The sequence below is a fragment of the Salminus brasiliensis genome, chromosome 1 (genome assembly GCF_030463535.1).
Source record: "Salminus brasiliensis chromosome 1, fSalBra1.hap2, whole genome shotgun sequence".
Taxonomy (NCBI): domain Eukaryota; kingdom Metazoa; phylum Chordata; class Actinopteri; order Characiformes; family Bryconidae; genus Salminus; species Salminus brasiliensis.
Window position 1 is genome coordinate 29838156 of NC_132878.1, and position 17435 is coordinate 29855590.

The 17435-nt window shown below is 43.3% G+C and overlaps 2 protein-coding genes across 2 annotated transcripts; one reads left to right on the top strand and one right to left on the bottom strand.

The window, feature by feature from the left end:
• Nucleotides 1-890: 890 nt before the first annotated feature.
• On the bottom strand, nt 891-5150 carry LOC140574674 (protein c-Fos). The gene is made up of 4 exons (XM_072694561.1): nt 4958-5150; nt 4443-4679; nt 3214-3321; nt 891-2808 (listed from the first exon to the last, which is right to left on the bottom strand). The coding sequence occupies exons 1-4, from the start codon at nt 5021-5023 to the stop codon at nt 2140-2142; spliced, it is 1080 nt and encodes a 359-aa protein (XP_072550662.1). The 5' UTR covers nt 5024-5150; the 3' UTR covers nt 891-2139.
• A 3086-nt stretch (nt 5151-8236) lies between these two features.
• fosab (v-fos FBJ murine osteosarcoma viral oncogene homolog Ab) lies at nt 8237-10931 on the top strand. The gene is made up of 4 exons (XM_072676855.1): nt 8237-8499; nt 8720-8947; nt 9449-9556; nt 9667-10931. Exons 1-4 carry the CDS (start codon nt 8395-8397, stop codon nt 10291-10293), a joined length of 1068 nt encoding a protein of 355 aa, XP_072532956.1. The 5' UTR covers nt 8237-8394; the 3' UTR covers nt 10294-10931.
• The last annotated feature ends 6504 nt before the right edge of the window (nt 10932-17435 follow it).

Below are 17435 nucleotides of genomic sequence, written 5' to 3' on the forward strand. Positions count from 1 at the left end.
AGAGTTTTACTCACCTTTTAATCTGTGCCAAATTAATTTGGCTGTTTTTTGTTTTTAATATAGTAACAAGCATATATTGTGATATAGTGATATATTAGCACATCATTTACACGGCATTTCGGTTCAGAAAAGCCTATGTTATTATTATTGTTATTATTATTATTATTATTATTATTGTTATTGTTGTTGTTGTTATTATTATTATCATTGTTGCTAGTATTATTAGTTTTATTTTTAGTTGTATTATTAATATTATTAAAGTTGCATACAATATTTTCATCTTTAACATAGTATCACTGAAAGTAATACTAAACACGACTTTGTAAGACGTTAGAGTAGTTGCTGTATTCAGGGTATTATTAAAGCATTTCATAATAACCTTTTTAACATTATAATACTGAAATAATAGAGTTCTATTAAAATTATATAGATAGTATTTAATGTTGTTATGGATACTTGGTTGTTAGCATAATAAGTAGGAAGAAGACAATAACTGAACATAATACTTAAACTCACATAAAATTAAACACTATTGTTATTATTATTATTCAGGATATTAGGTTAGAACAATTATAGTAATTATAGCATTATAATACTAAAATAAAAACAAGACTGTTATTATTATTAATGATTATTATAATCTTTCACTCATTATGGTCATTTTAGATACTTATACTTGTTTATTTTCACATCTGTAAACATGGCATAAGTGGGCGATTCTAAAAAAATATATAAAAACAAAAGCATACTACTGAAATATGGTATAATTCTTCTCACAGGAAACAAACATCACATTTCATTTTCAAAACAGCACCTTCACACAGCTGCTATTTACACACACACTTTACACACTGACACCCTGCAGCACACCTTGGGGGGGGGGGGGGGGGGGGCTGTATTGATGCAGTCTAAACATTACAGGCTTTATATTGGGTTCAGACGAGAACATCACAATACACACATCACTGTGAGATTAGATGCTGTGAGAACACTACAACTCCAGATGGTCTCTACAAATGAAGCTGCTGTGGAATCTGTGTGCGCTTAATACTAGTAAACCTCAGACCTGGCCAATCACTGAAACCCGGTCAGTGCAGCATTGAAGGCCAGGGATAAACACAATATTTAGGGACAATATCTAAAATCTCATATCACAATATCAATATACTTATATGTATATTTATGTGTGGCAATATGGGCCAGCCGTGGGAACAGACTGTACAGTGAAGCACAAGAGCCACAACAGAATGAAAGTGACGTAGTTCAGTCCACATGGTACAAAAGTGCATAAACGATCCCATCGAAAACACATCCATCACGTCACCACCTGGAAGAAATTATTTAGTCACAGTGTGCTGGGGTAGGGGGGAGTGGGAGGGCAGATTGCGAGAGGGTGACTGTAGAGCACATGCACTGTGTACAACATATTCTTCACACGGACCCCAACAAACGGACCTCAACGACCTGTTTTTGTCCCTGTTGGAGAACCCGTGCATGAGTCCTCTCCAAAAACATTCACCATTGGTAATATTGGTAATAAAGAGCCAAATAAGAAACCCTTAGGGTCATTTTCCCAGACACAGATTAAGCCTAAACAGAGACTAAAAGACAGCTTAGCACTGACACTACAGTTCAGTCTAAGACCAGCCTTAATCCATTTCCAGGAAACCAACATTTTAAGCTGCAAAAAAGCCCACCATGAATTGACTGTTTTTGTAATGTCATACAATTCAAAGAACCCATACAAATCCACCCATTCAGACAAGCCCATTGCCCCACATGCCCATTCCTGCTGAAGCTAGAAGCTATAAGGAGTGTTAATCGCCACAGGAAAATCTCCAAACAGAGCTGGAATCTGGCCCGGGCAGTTCCCCTCCCCTGGTGTATCCCAATTACAGGTTTCCTAGAACCCTTTCAACCAAGCTAGTAACCTTTGTTTTTGAGGGTCATTTGTACACCAATTTTTCTAAAGAGCCACTTCATGGGGTATTTTTTACAATGCCCTCAGAAAAATCACACTGGTTCATCTCACAGGGACAACACAGTGTTTCAAAGATCCTTCGAAAGTGCATCAAAACATCAAGACAGTCATGCAGGTACAGACAAGTTCTACTGTATTTTGTCCTTCGGCTTTGACCTTCATAAGGCCAGCAGGGACGAGTTATCTCCTCCTGCTTTGGCTTTAGCAACTTTTCCTCCCTCCAACCCTTCTGTGCTCGGGTTTGGAAAGTCAAACACTGGCACTGCTCCGGTGCTGCAGCTTGGACTTAGCGTTGGAGTGCTGAGGGGGTCCAGACTGCCGCCTATTGTCATGTAGAGGGTCTCCCACTCAGTCAGGCCTAGCGATGCACTGAGGTCGATGTCAGGCACCAGCAGGTCCATGTCATCATCATTGTCGTCTTCTTCCTCCCCGCCAATCTTGGATCCCAGGTCCTCCATGGGGACGTCCTTCACGTCTATGTAGGGTTCCAGCTCCGCACTGGAGCAGAGGAGAACATCTGAGTCTCCCAGGATGATTGGGCCAGCAGGCTCCAGTTCCTGGGGCCCGGTGGGTACCTCATGAAGACCCAGAGGAGAGGAAGGGGTCTTGTCCAGGCTGATGGTCGGGGAAGGTGACCGGACGTCCTGGAGTGCGAGGGTGTGTTTTTGAGGCTTCTCTGAGACATCCTCTTCCTCCTGCATCTCTCCAGGGATTTTGCAATGGGGTTGGTGGGCGGCGAGCAGAAGCTCAAGCTGCTCTTTTTCCTTCATCAGGCTGCTGATCTCAGCTTGTAGAGCTGCCTTCTCCTCCTCTAGACTGTCTGTTTCCTGCAGGCCGACAATAGACAAACAAACAATGATTTGAATGCACTCTAATCAGTTTAAAGCACAGTCTGGTGGAAAGTCAGATGTACCGTTTCACCCTCTGAAGATTACTTGTTGAATTGGTTTAATGTGTGTTTACAGGTGGAAATCTGCCTCTAGAGGACTTACAGTACATGCACATTCACAGAGCACACAGTGTAACAGATCAGCGTGTAGGATCAGTTCACGCTTTCTTTGAGCTTCTGTGTTTTAATTGTTAAATAAAAAAAAGTTGGACGAGTCTTACATTCCTGTTGGATGCGCTGTGTTTTGTATTTGTTGATCCACTATTATTACATTGGGTACATTTTATTTTCTGATGATTCATTAAAACTAACAAGTGTCACATTTACACAGATGAACACTCACCGCCTGCAGACTGTCTGTGAGTTCACGACGGCGGTTTCGACACTTTGCTGCTGCCAGTTTGTTCCTTTCCCTACGAATTCTTCTCCTCTCCTCCTCCTCTTGAGACAACTGACCAAAAAAAAAAAAAAGACATTAATTGCTAAATTAAATCCTGCTGTTTTAAATATTCATGAGAGCATTATTATGGTATCCACTTTGAATTATGTAGTATCTAATATGAATTATTCAGTAACTACTATGAATTATTCAGTAACTACTATGAATTATTAGGGGTATGCTAAGTGATTTAGTGTGTAATATTAATTATTCAGAAACTTCTATAAATGATTCAGTATGTACTATAAATGTTCATTATATACTAGCAATTATTCAGTATGTGCTATGCCTAATTCAATAACTACTATGAATTATTTAGTATGTGCTATGGATTATTTAATAAGCACTAAAAATGAGAAATAGTATCTACTATAAATTATGTATGATTCACTATGACATAAATTAACTACTATGAATTATTTATGATTCACTATGCCTTATATTAACTACTATGAATTATTTATGATTCACTATGACATATATTAACTACTATGAATTATTCAGTGTATACTATACATGATTCAGTATCTACTATAGATTATAAAGTAACAACTACCAATTATTCACTATGTACTATACATGTTTCATTATCTACCATGAATTATTCAGTATGTGCTGTGCATAATTCAATAACTACTATAAATTATTTAGGATGTACTACAGATTATTTAGCGTATACTACAAGGAGTTCAGTGTCTAGTCTGAATTATTCAGCATCTACTATAAATGCTTCAGAGCCTACTATGAACAATTCAGTATTCACTATGAATTAATAAATAACTGCTATTAATTGTTCAGTGTGCACTATATATAATTCAATAACTGCTATGGATTATTCAGTGTATAATACAAGTGATTCAGTGTCTAGTATGAATGATTCTGTATTCACTATTAATGATTCAGTCTGCACTATGGATTAATCAATAAGCACTAGAATTTATTTAGCATTCACAATGAATGGTATAATAACTACTAGGACTTATTCAGTATCTAGTATGAAATTAATGTGCAATTTCTGCAGTTATAAGAGCGAGGCCCTTAATTATATCTAATTCTCTCAGTTCAGGTGACATGTTAAACTTGTCTCTCTTTTTAAGCAGTGGTCAGAGAGTGTGGTCACAGCAGCCATTTACCTGCTCTTTCTGTCCCTTCCTCCGGCCTGCAGGGGCCCCGTGGCCAGCTTTGCCCGCAGACGGCTTAGCTCTCCTCTGGCTGGCTTGCGCTCTCTTCTGCTTTGCAGCACCGCTGCAGGGACTGACTGATGAAATGTCAGTGGACAGGACCATCCACTTCAGATCCGGAGCCGTGGCTATGGCAGTGACCGTGGGGACAAAGGGGCCGTCAGCTGCGCTGCTGTCAGAGCCTCGACCCTGAACAGGCACATATACACACACACACACACACACATCACATATATCACACACATACATCACACAGTCTCCGTTAAGCATGCCAAGCTTGCTATGCATAGCTTCCAATACACTGCACAATTAATCATGCCATTAAAAAAACATCATTAGCAATTAAACATCAGACACATGACACACTGGCACTCTGATCTGCTTGTAAGCATGCATTATCTCTGCATATCACATTCATATCAGGTGCATTATGCAACCACATCACCATTCACACCATTATTTTGTACCTGCGCACTCTTCATCTGGCTCTCCTGGCAGAGGGCAGCACGAGACGAAGCCACGGCTTTAGGCATCTCCTTAAACTGCGAGCAAAACAAAAAAAGGATCTAAGCTGCAGTAGCAGGGGGTTTTTGCAAGGGCTTTGTGTTTACTAGGCTACACCTGGACGCACGAGCTCTTCCTCTCTCTCTCTCTCTCTCTCCGGCGTTTCTTCTCTTATAGTGAGAGAGGATTTTTATGAATGAAATCTATGAGACGAGACCGTACCATGTACAGGGCTGAGAAAGGGGGAGGTGGGGGGGGGTAAATCAGACCGTTTCATTCAGGCTGTGTAGCTATTGCAGCTGTTAAAATGGGAGCTGCTAAACATCACTTCACGTGCTGTTCCCCAAAACCGAAAATGCCTGGCTGCGCTTTTGTGGCTAAAATCCAAGCCACTGCGTCATTTGACGCGTGCTGTTTGTACCTTTGCATTGATCAATGCTGGTAAACATTGTGAAACTGGGCTAGCATCTGCGTTTTCAGAGCTTCCAACATGACAAAGAGTGTGTTCAAAACGTACGTGCATGGGCTGTCATTTGCAAACCGGCGTTCACACCTATGCAGCATCACACAGAGGCTCGGGCTGCAGTGTGTTGCATCTACCTGCTGTGTTCATGGCAAAGACATAAACGTCACTAAGACAAAAACGAAACACAAATGCAGCCAATATGTCGTTCACTAGCTCCTCGAAGACACCTGGGTGGTGAAACCGTTTCTATTTCTGCAGCATTTCTGTATTTGTGTCTCCATATTTGATCCCACTGAGTGACGAACGATCCCCCACACAAAAGGGCCGCTGCAGCAACAAGACGCGTCTCGTCGCCAGCGAGGGCGACGGCCAATCAAAGGACGCGGATTTCTCGCCTGTGCGGGTAGCAACCAATCAGAACGCGGGGTTGCTCTCGTCCCTGAGCGAGGGGAGCCAATCCGTGAGCGTATGTTCATATATGGAGTTTCCGGAACGCGATTGCTGCAGCAGCAGCAGCAGCAGCAGCGCCTATTTTTGTCTCATATGGGACTTAATTAAATGACATTGAAGTGACGGAATCGTCACCAAATATCCACATTTAACAAATGTCTGTTTTTGTTGCATAATGCCTACCATCATCCCACCACCTCTCGGCACAGATTACGGATTCGTGATGTAATATAACATTTCTACACAGTGCAAAGCTATGTTCCCCCCCCCCCCCCCCGCCCCTGTTTCCCACGTTGGGGGGTCGTCTAGTGAGCAGGGCTCTATATTTAGCCAAAAATGAGATGAGGTAACCCCGGCCTCCCTCTGGAATGTGTGAGGGAGAGAGAGAGAGAGAGAGAGAGAAAGAGAGAGTGTGTATGTGTGTCTGTGTTTCCCGGCAGGCCCACGCCCCTGCAGGCCAGCTTTCCGGCAGCCGGTCAGCCTTTAAGCTCCAGTGCAGGACAGCGCCTGTGTCGGTCAGCCTGTCCTGTCCTGCTACCGGGAAATGGGTCAGTTTTGTGCTAGACCCCTCCTAATGGCCACTCAAATGCAAGTTAATCTGCTTTTGTGCACACTTTTACTTGGAGACGAAGTAAACAAAACAACAAAACAAAGTCTTACAAACTAAAAAAGTCTATTAAAAAAAATATCAACAGAATGAAATCATAATACTGACAATAATGTTGAATTTTATTCATGTAAATAACAACAATATCTTATGCATATTTCATTAGATCTGACTTCACTGATTGCAACACTTATTTTAGAGCAAGTCTTAAAATAAAATCATGTCCCCAGACTTGGAGTTTTTCAAGTTCTGGACCTCCGGGCTGTTCATGAACACAACAGCGGTCCAGAAATAGAAGAAAACAAACCCAAACAAATGAAGTGTAAAGTTTTGCTGCGCCAGTTTGTTCCAGTTCCAGCAGCACCGCGTCACTGACGCCAATGGGAGGGGCGTTACCCCGACAACACGGAATAGGAGGGGCGTCGCCCGGACGACGTCGAATGGGAGGGTTGTTGCCGGGACAACGCGGAACAGTAAACACAACACGGCCCAGGCAGCTCTGTTAATAACTAACAAAATCTGCTCGATCTTCGCTCTACCTCACCTACAGTTTAATCACAGCATATGGAAAACAACCGTGCAGAGGCTACACAGCGAGACAGAGCGAACATTTCACAGTAATGCAGTGAAGAAAAAGTTACAAACAAAAAGCAAAGAACCAGAACCATGATTACAATATTTCACAGCTAGCTGTATATGAATCCATACATTAGAAGGTGTTTGTGCTTTTAGCTTTTTTCGTGGTTTACCCTCGCTTCATAAAGTCAGTCAGGTGTGTGTGCAGAACATGCGGTGAACACACAGGTGACACCCCTGCACCTTCCTAACAGGTACAAATCCCGCCCTGACCAATCCCCTAGCTACCTCCATCAGAAACATGACAGGAAGGTAGTCTCACACACACACACACACACACACGGGTTTACAGATTTGCAGCCTACAGCACGGTTTGAAGGAAAATGATTTATTATTGGCATTTGTATTATTCCACACACTCATCAAAGTGTTAAAACCTGCAGATAATATAAAAATGCTCCTACAATACTATTTAGCTACAAACCACATTTTACACATTTGTAAATAAACAAATACACGACGAATACACGTTTTATTACGATGCTGTAATCATCATATCTCTGAATTTGAATTACACCCATTTCGTTATGAAGTCGCAATCAGCATATTTACCAAAACTATGCACAACAGTGTTGTCGACCGTTACCACAATAATAAGCATTCAAAACAGCGAAAACAAAAGCCTCGTTTTCGTCCTTGCAAACACTCCACTCTAAACACACACCAAGAAACTTCAGACTGCTTTTACGTAAGGTCACACACACACTCTCTCCGCACAGAGTGTTTCCCAGCAGCGCTCCGCCCTCACAGGATGCTTTCCATATAGGGGCAATGACGTCTTGGGATACCCTGCTATGGAACGTCACACATTCACTCCGAGAGTAAAAACAACAAAAAAAACAGACGAAATATGAGCTTATTTCACTTAACACAAAACGCAAACTCTGTATTTTGGCGACAGAGATGGAAATGTTACCTATTTGTTTTTGCGTTGTTGCTCTTTCACGCGCTTTGTGTGGCGTGTTTGAATGAAGCCCTGCGCTGCCGAGCTCCCAAATTAACCCCGCCCCTTTTTTGCGTGCGTCACGCACAGGGTATAAAGAGGGACTCGCTCGCTCCTCTCGACACTCAAACTTTGGATTCTAACCGAGGACGAGACAGACAGCGAGAGAAAGAGCGCAGTAGAGCTTTAGCACGCCTGAACTCCCTCGAACTCCCTCTATTCCCCACAGGACCACTTTTTTATTGCGATTTTTGGGGCTTTTGGACGCGTTCCGAGTGGGCCAACGGTGAAAGACAGGATGATGTTTACCTCTCTTGACCGCGACTCGTCCCGTTGCAGCAGCGCTTCTCCCAGCGCGGGGAGCTACGGGTCTCCGGCTGGTGTTTACAGCACACACAGTCAGGTATGTAGCAGCGCTAACACTCTTAGCAAGGTTAGATTTTATAAGTTATACGCCTGATAAGGTTTGTTTAGGTACTTTAGTACGTTTTTCTCTCTTTTTTTCGGCATTTGCTTGCTTGTGTAACCGCTCGTCAGACTTCAGTGGGCTGTGGACGGTGTTTCAGCTCACTTTCCTATGAGCGTGTGAACTGAACTCGTGGCTTTTCTCTCTTGGCTTTTAGGACTTCACTGACCTGGCTGACTCGCCAGCTCCTTTCGTGCCCACGGTCACGGCCATCTCCTCCTGCCCTGACCTGCAGTGGATGGTCCAGTCCGTGGTGTCCTCAGTGGCACCCTCCACCGGCAGAGCTCATCCTTACAACCCCAGCACCAGCACTTCTTTCTCCAGAGTCAAGACCAAGGCTGGAAACGGGGCTCAGAGCACCAGCAGGAGGGGCAGAATTGAGCAGGTGGGTGTCTTTGGTTGTAATATGGGGGTTGGGGGAGTGGTAGTGGTGGTGATATTGGGGAATTTTATATATTGCCAAAACCACTAGTGAATCAAGATAGTGTCACAGCAGAAAGGGATAGCAAGACACTCAGTTACAAAAATGTAGATAAATAATTTACACTATATACACTATATAAATAAGAATAAAAAAAGCAATAACAATATTATTTACAGCAAATGACTCTTAATTGCACATGGGGGGGGGGGGGTGAGTTTCTGTTGGGACTGTTGACTTGCGTCCCACATGTATCCTTCCACCAAGATTATGTAAATTACATAAATCAGATTACACAGCATTTTATGTGAACACTTGTGCTCCAGCTTTTGGTGGCATTAAACCTTCCAAAGACATCAGTTTCCCATTATCACCACATTGAATTTGAGTTTTGGTGGAGTTCCCCAAAAAAGGCCTCTGCTTTTGTATACTCATCAGGTTTTTTCCCCCCTCTTTCGCTTACAGCTTGCTCCAGAAGAAGAGGAGAAAAGGCGCCTTCGCCGTGAACGGAACAAGATGGCTGCAGCCAAATGCCGCAACAGGAGACGCGAACTCACGGACACCCTCCAAGCTGTAAGTGTTCCTGTCTTCTGTAGCTTGAACTTTATCAACAAGCTCGTTATCTGCTGGGGGCCAAATGACCATGACCATCAAATTAATGTGCTGCCATCTTGCTTTGACAGGAAACAGACCAGCTGGAGGATGAGAAGTCTGCTCTGCAGAACGACATTGCCAATCTGCTGAAGGAGAAGGAGCGGCTTGAGTTCATCCTGGCCGCTCACAGGCCCATCTGCAAGATCCCGTCTGAGATGGACACTGCCTTCCCTGAGCCCTCAGTCTCTCCAGCAGGGCCCATCTCTGAGATCCCTCCCATCGCAACCACCTCTGTTGCTTCCAGGCTGACCGAGACGTCCTCTGCCTCCTCTTCGGTGTTCACTAGCCCTCCCGCTGACCTCATGACCTCCACGGTGAAGATCTCTGACCTGGACCCATCCCTGGAAGCGTCCCTAGAGCTCCTGGCCAAGACGGAGCTGGACGCAGCGCGGTCTGTTCCTGATGTTGACCTGTCCAGCTCGCTGTATGCACAGGACTGGGAGCCCCTGTACACACCGGCTAACCTGGACCTGGAGCCGCTGTGCACACCTGTGGTCACCTGCACGCCTGCCTGCACCACCTACACGTCTTCCTTTGTATTCACCTATCCTGAGAGCGAAGTCTTCCCCACCTGCGGGCAGCTGAACCGCAGGGGCAGCAGTGGCAATGAGCAGTCGTCCGACTCCCTCAACTCTCCAACCCTCCTCACGTTATGAACTTGAGGGAAAACCGAAGGGATGTAATTCGACCTCAACAATACAATGGCGATTCTGACTAAAAGAACTGTAATGGACACTTACTATAGCCACAAAAGAGCACATACTCACTGTACAGTCTGAAAAATCAACGCTGTTGAAGCTCAGCCTTCAGTGCATTCATATACACCCCTGTCCAAATCCAGACCTCATTTGACTCTTATAGACTTCTTTACCGTGCAGGGCTACACAACTGACTCCACTAAGCAAATGTTGCTTTATGTACTTATTTATCTGAAGCATTTCTTGCCTTTTGCGTATGTAGCAAGTTTAAGCATGGTCGAATAATGAGTTGTTTATTATCTAGTTATCTCGTTACATTATGCAGATGATCTAATGTAGAAAATAGGTTTTTGATTTTACTGGTGCTAGATAACTGTAACGTGGTCTGAGCAATACAAACTGACTTTGTTTTCCACATGTGTGAACTGTTCTCTTCACTAAACGGTTGTGCTAAAAGTTTACTCAGCCATTCATAACGAAATGGTGCAAAGTTTTCTGTGAAAACGTTATTTATGGATTTTTATTTTTGTACTGAAATGTGAAAATGCAACCTGAACAGGGTTTGCGAAACTAGAAATAAATATATATTAAATGTATGAGCCTGTCTGTATTAACTTTTATCAGGGGTGCTTGTTGGGGGGCTAAAAAAAGATCACATGCATATTTCTTCTACTGTTTCAGAAACTCCTACACTCACAATCACTTGCATGGATGAATGGATCCCCATTGATTACCTTAGGTTTTTCCTCAAAGCTTCAATTACTAGACCTCTGATTATTGGAAAGGGTGTTTTTAGTCACATTGCAGCCAATCAGAACAGCTCATTTACATTTCTGTCTTATAGGCACATTCTTGCAAGGATACATCAAGGTTGGAAAATTCAGGTAAAATGTTTGTGGCTCAAAGTGAAGCTCAGGGGCAAAATGGAACATTTGGGCTCAGCTGTAAAAGTATTAAGACTTTTGATCAGGTAGACAGTAAGCATTAGGATTTGGATAGACAGCATTAACCTTAGCTTTTAAGCAGAATAACATTAAGACTTGTATCAGACTCTGCAGTAAGCATTAGGATAGATGATTTTGATCAGACAGTAAGCATTAACTTAATTGGACGAATGGTAAGTATTAAAATAGCTTTAAAAACATTAACAGTATTAAGGCCATTTCGATCAGACTAACAGTATTAGGTTTCTGAATCCCTGGCCAGATAAGAGTGAATTTGGGCCTCGTTATTAGAACCGGTGCAGTGAAGTTTATGCTGATGTCAGCTGGTTTTGGTAAGTATTCAAAACGTCACAGATGATAATCTACTCACACACACTATCTGATAAAAACCAGAACTTTCTGGAACTTTCCTAAGCAGAGAGGCACTGGGAAACTGAAGATGTTTTTGATTTGTGTTCAGTGAAGCTGGACTTTTTCTTTCCTTTCAGTCAGCCTACCTTTTAACCAGTTCCTCACTTTAGTGGAAAGAAAAGTGATAGCGGCACACCTCACAGTTACGTCCCACAGCACACAACAACAGTGGGAAAACCTTTTATCTAAAGGGGAAACAAATACAAACTTCAGATTTGAAAAGGAATGAGCTCTGATTCATTACTGATTCATATAAATTCTGATCTGTCGAATAATTTCAGTTCTCACGCTGTTCTGTGGTACATTTACCAGTAAACAGCAGCGGATGAGCAATAAATACAGTGGATCATTTTGGACAAAAGGAGATACAGTAGAGCATATCTGAAAAGCACCCAGAACTGTCATTATAGATTATAGCAGTGGGGATAGAGAACCTCTGTTCCTGAGTGAGGGTACACAGTAATATTAATAACACATCAGCAGTGATCTGTATAATGAAAAGGATCCACACAGAGTTATTACAGCAGTCAGAACACTAGAAATAACGAAACTACCTGTTAGAACGTTCCATTAAAAACTCCATTAATGTCTGCATCTGACATGTTCTTTGGTTCTTGTGTTGTCTGAGCTCTGAGCACACTATCAAAGAACCACAAACCCTTGTTTAGACGTTCGGCTATCTGTATTTGTGGACACAGCCCACCACAAACGCTGCGTTTTGGCCCCCCATGAGAAAAGGTTTAGGTACTCCTGCTTTAGACCAGTACAGGTTCTTCTTCCTCATCACTGTGAATGTGAATTCCAAACAACAAAGGGTTCTTTATGGAACTTGTTCTAAAAAGAGTGACATTTTGATCACTAATTGGTTCTATGAGTAATTATAGCTCTATATAAAACAATTGCCTTTACTAAAAAAAACCATCTTTAAGGGGGTTGTACACTCTTTGGGCAAAAAGGGTTCTATTTAGTACATAAAAACTGTACTTTGAGCTTCCCTTCATTTATGAACCGTCTCCAAGAGGTTTGAGGCATATTTGAAGAATCATTTAACCCCTTAAAAAAGCCTGCGGACCGCCGGAGGGCTGACAGTGTTATTACAGACTTCTATTACTAAAGAATAGTCCCACCAGTTTGTACAGAAGTCGCCTTTAGTGTGTGATAAGCATTACTGCGTTATAAGGGTTAACCAGAAAAAAGCATGTTTTAAGCCTTTAAATCTCTTCAGAACCACAGCCTTTCCCAAAGAACACTTGAAGAACCCTTAATTTACAGTGCATATATGCTCTAACTACACTAGAGCTGTTCCTGAACTGCTGTTGTGAGAGGTCTCTCAGGTGCAATGTGTCTGTAATGGGCCCAGTTCACAAAAATTGGTTTTAGGCCCCAGTGTTGGCCTAACTTGGCCATTTCCGCTGTGTGTGGTTCTTGCGATCGGCTTGATTCTCTGGAGCAGATTGCCCAATGATAGCGCAGAGGAAACGAGTGTGTGCTTGTGTGCGTAAGAGACGGGCGGTGATGCAATCACGTCAGCAAATGCCGAGCGGCCATAGCGCTGCGGTCACTTCCTTCCTTCATTTCCGCAATCTCAACGTGAGACACGCCCTCAAAACACACACACACACGCACACACTTTATTCAGATAGAGGACTAATAAAAGGGAGCGGCTCAGCAGCTCTTACCCAATCCCAGCAGTCCAAGATGACCTGTGTGCACACCGTGCTGCCCCCTGAAGGCCTCAGCTGCTCTCGGAGCGAAAGCAGGTGCTTATCTGCACGTCCAGACAGAGAGCAAAAACAGAAAGCAAAACCTGGAGAACAGAAAGTAAATGATTCTATGTCTAGGTTCTATATTTGTTTGAGAAACAGAAACGAGACCGAGAGACACACGCTCAAACAGAAATCTACAAATCCTTCATTGATCCATTCCAAAAGAGAGTTCTCCAAGGCAATAGTTATATCTAGAACCATGACAACTGAAAGAGCATCTTTGGATCTTTAAATGCTTCTTTGCCTGGGTAAATGATCAGTGTTATTAACAGTGTACAGTGGAACAGTGTACAATGTCTCTACAGAGAACCTTTCTATAAATGGTTCTAGCACCAAAAATGGTTAGAAAAGAACCCTTTCCCCGTACTATATAGAACACCTTTTGCTTAGAGTGTCCACAAAAAAGTGCTCGATATATATTTCTGGAAAAGGGTTCTTTGACTGTTATGGAAGCTATATAGAACATATCAATCACAGAGAAGAACCATTCAAGCATTCAAAGGTTTCTTCATGCTGTCACGCTTTTAGGTAGAACCATTGTGCTTACTAAAGATCCTTTTAATGGTGTACTCTCTTCTTGGTGCCATGTAGAAATGGTCATATATAGCACCCAAAAGGGTTCCGCAATTGTGATAGAACCCTTTTCCAGGACTACTTAGAGCCCTTTTTGCTGAGGAAGTGTAAACGAGCAATATGATACAGAGTGAATGAGCATTAAAAGGCACAAAACCAGCAGCATCGATCACACAGTAAAACACTGCACTGGAAGATTCCAGTAAACACAGAGAGAGAAACAGAGAGAGAGAGAGGGAGAGAGAGAGAGAGAGAAACAGAGAGAGAAACAGAGAGAGAGAAACAGAGAGAGAAACAGAGAGAGAGAGAGAGAGAGAGAGAGAAACAGAGAGAGAGAGAGGGAGAGAGAGAGAGAGAAACAGAGAGAGAGAGAAACAGAGAGAGAGAGAGAGAGAAAGAGAGAGAGAGAGAGCGGCGCTGCTAGTGACGTGAGATAATCACGCAGACGTGAAATGATTCTCCCTCTATTAATACCACTGGCAGACCCCGGGGGGAGAGGGAGAGAGAAAGAGAGAGAGAGATAGAGACAGAAAGAGGCAGAAAATAGCAGCTGCTCCTTTTAACATCAGCATCAACAGCAGCAAAATTAGAGCCGGTGTGTGACGCCAACCTGCGTCTGCAGCAGCCCAGGGGACGAGAGAGAGAGAGAGCAAGGCAGAGAGAATCCTGGCTAAAGATAGACTGGATGGGAGGGAGAGAGAGAGAGAGAGAGAGAGAGAGAGAGAGAGAGAGAGAGAGAGAGGCAGGCAGACAGTGATTCGCCTCCATTAACTGAACTGTTCTTGGATCGCAGCCATTTTTGCTACTGCTTCATCTGACAGCTGTGACAAAAACACCACCTTCACTTGCATCAAACTCCACCCTCACCTCTAGCAGAACACCACAATAACCTCCTCCACTATTTGGATCTCCATCAGAACACCAGCTTCACCTCCACCAGAACACCCCAATGACCTCAATCAGAACACCACCGTCACCTCTTCCCAAACTTAATTTTTGCCTCCACACGAACACCACCTTCACCTCCACAATCATCCTTCACCTCCCTCAGAGCACCACCTTCAACTCTATTAACAATTCACCTCCACTTGAAGACCACCTTCATCTACATCCCCACCCACACCTTCATCAGAACATCACCTTCATCTTAACCTGAACACCATCTTGACCTTCATCATCCTTCATTTCCACCAGAACACTTCCTTCACCTCAATCATCACCATCAACTACACCCAAACACCACCTTTACCTCCACCCAAACAACACTATCACTCATCTCCTCCTGAAAACCACCTTCACCTCTACCCAAACACCACAATCACACCACCTCAAAAACATCACCCTCACCTGCACCCAACCACCACGTCACCTCCACTCAAACACCACCACTCACCTCCTCCCAAACACCACCTTCACCTCCACACAAACACCACCATCACACACCAGCTCCCAAACACCACCTTCACCTCCACCCAAAAACACCACCATTACTCACATCCTCCCAAACACCACCTTCGCCACCACCCAATCACCACGTCACCTCCATCCAAACACCATTACTCACCTCCTCCCAAACACCACCATTACTCACATCTTCCCAAACAACACCTTCGCCTCCACCCAAACACCACGTCACCTCCGTCCAAACACCATCACTCACCTCCTCCCAAACACCGCCTTCATCTCCACCCAAACACCACCATTACTCACATCCTTCCAAACACCACCTTCGCCTCCACCCAAACACCACATCACCTCCATCCAAACACCATCACTCGCCTCCTCCCAAACACCACCTTTACCTCCACCCAAACACCACCATTACACACCAGCTCCCAAACACCACCTTCATCTCCATGACCACCTTCGTAAATATCATTCTTGTTTGCTGGGTATAGTCATTAAGTAACGCTACACCTATGCTCTCTAATATGCGTGGTCAGCTACGTTTTGCTCAGTGAATTCGCACACACACCGTTACAAGGAGCACCAGTCTGCATATGAGAGCAGATTCACCCTGACCCTCACCAAACGCAGTGGATTCATCAAGTGAAACCTGAGTACTTCTAGGAACAACCCTGATTTACCCTGCTGTGTGAATAAAACCCATGTGGTGTAGAGGTTGCTAACATGAACCGAATGAAAGAAATGGCCTCACATTAGTTGGAGATGCTTGAAAGGGTCTAACCAGGCTCTGTTCAATGCTGGTGTATTTTAGCACAACTAGGCTGCACTTATATAATTAGACAAGTCAATAATTAGTGTAATAAACTGTTTCAGCAGCTAATAATTAGCCTACCCTTGTGGAAAAAGAAGCCCTTGTTTATTAGTCATCTGCACTTTTCAGCACAAAACACAGCCTCTAACGTGTAGCTTTGTAAAGCTAATAGGCCTTAGCCTGTGTAAAGCCTGTGTAAAGCTACCTGTGTAAAGCTAATAGGCCACATGGTTTTACCCAAGCTCTAGATGTTGATAAGATTCGGGATTTTTTTTTTTTTTGGGTGTAATTTGCTTTTTCTATGTGTTCAGACTAATAGATGACACAAACTGTGCTGTGAATGACATCCCATCCCCATGGGAAGGTGTGGGATATGTGTAATAAACACTCCGACTCTGTCTCATTGCTGTTTAACACACCCTCATTTACTCCTACTCACAGATTACTTAGCTTACACACTCGCCCTTCCTAACAAAATGTCTGAATCCCCTGATTTGTGTAAAGAACAAAAGGCTGTTCTGAGACAAACCCAGTGCTTTAAACACAACCTTGTCCACTTCCCCTTATCTTTCACTCAGGCAAACCCACGCCCAAAACATGTGTCTCTCAAAATGCGTCCAGATCTTCATTTGTTTGGCAAATCTGTGTGTTTCACAAGACAGTATGGATTACTTTAGTCTACAAACACAAAAATGAACCGAAACCACTTTCACCTTAATATTATCAATCAACATACTGTGGACCGCTTTGAGAGCTACAAGGAGGGGCAATATGTGAATGATGACAGTTCCGGTTTTAGCTTAAATATTTAAATCAAATAGATTCCCCATTTTTAAGTGAATAAATAAATGTATTGGGCGTGGTGTGTTTAGGGAGATGACACTGGTGACAGTATTCTGATTGTTAGCAAAGTGAGATGATGGGTGAGTGGAAAAGCCAGTGGGAGCTAGCAAGAGTACGGCCTACCCTAAAGTAAGCAATGTCAACAGGTCAACCCCACCCACGCACCCCACCTCCGTCCCACCCCACCGGCCTAACGTTTCATGGTTTGGACACAGGCTGATCAGAAATGATCTGTAAGATGTGATGGAAATAAAATCAATTCACAGGACTGTCACCTCATCTCATCTCCATAAACATAAACTCCATAAACTGCTTTGTGGTGTAAAATTAATCTGTCCTTTCACT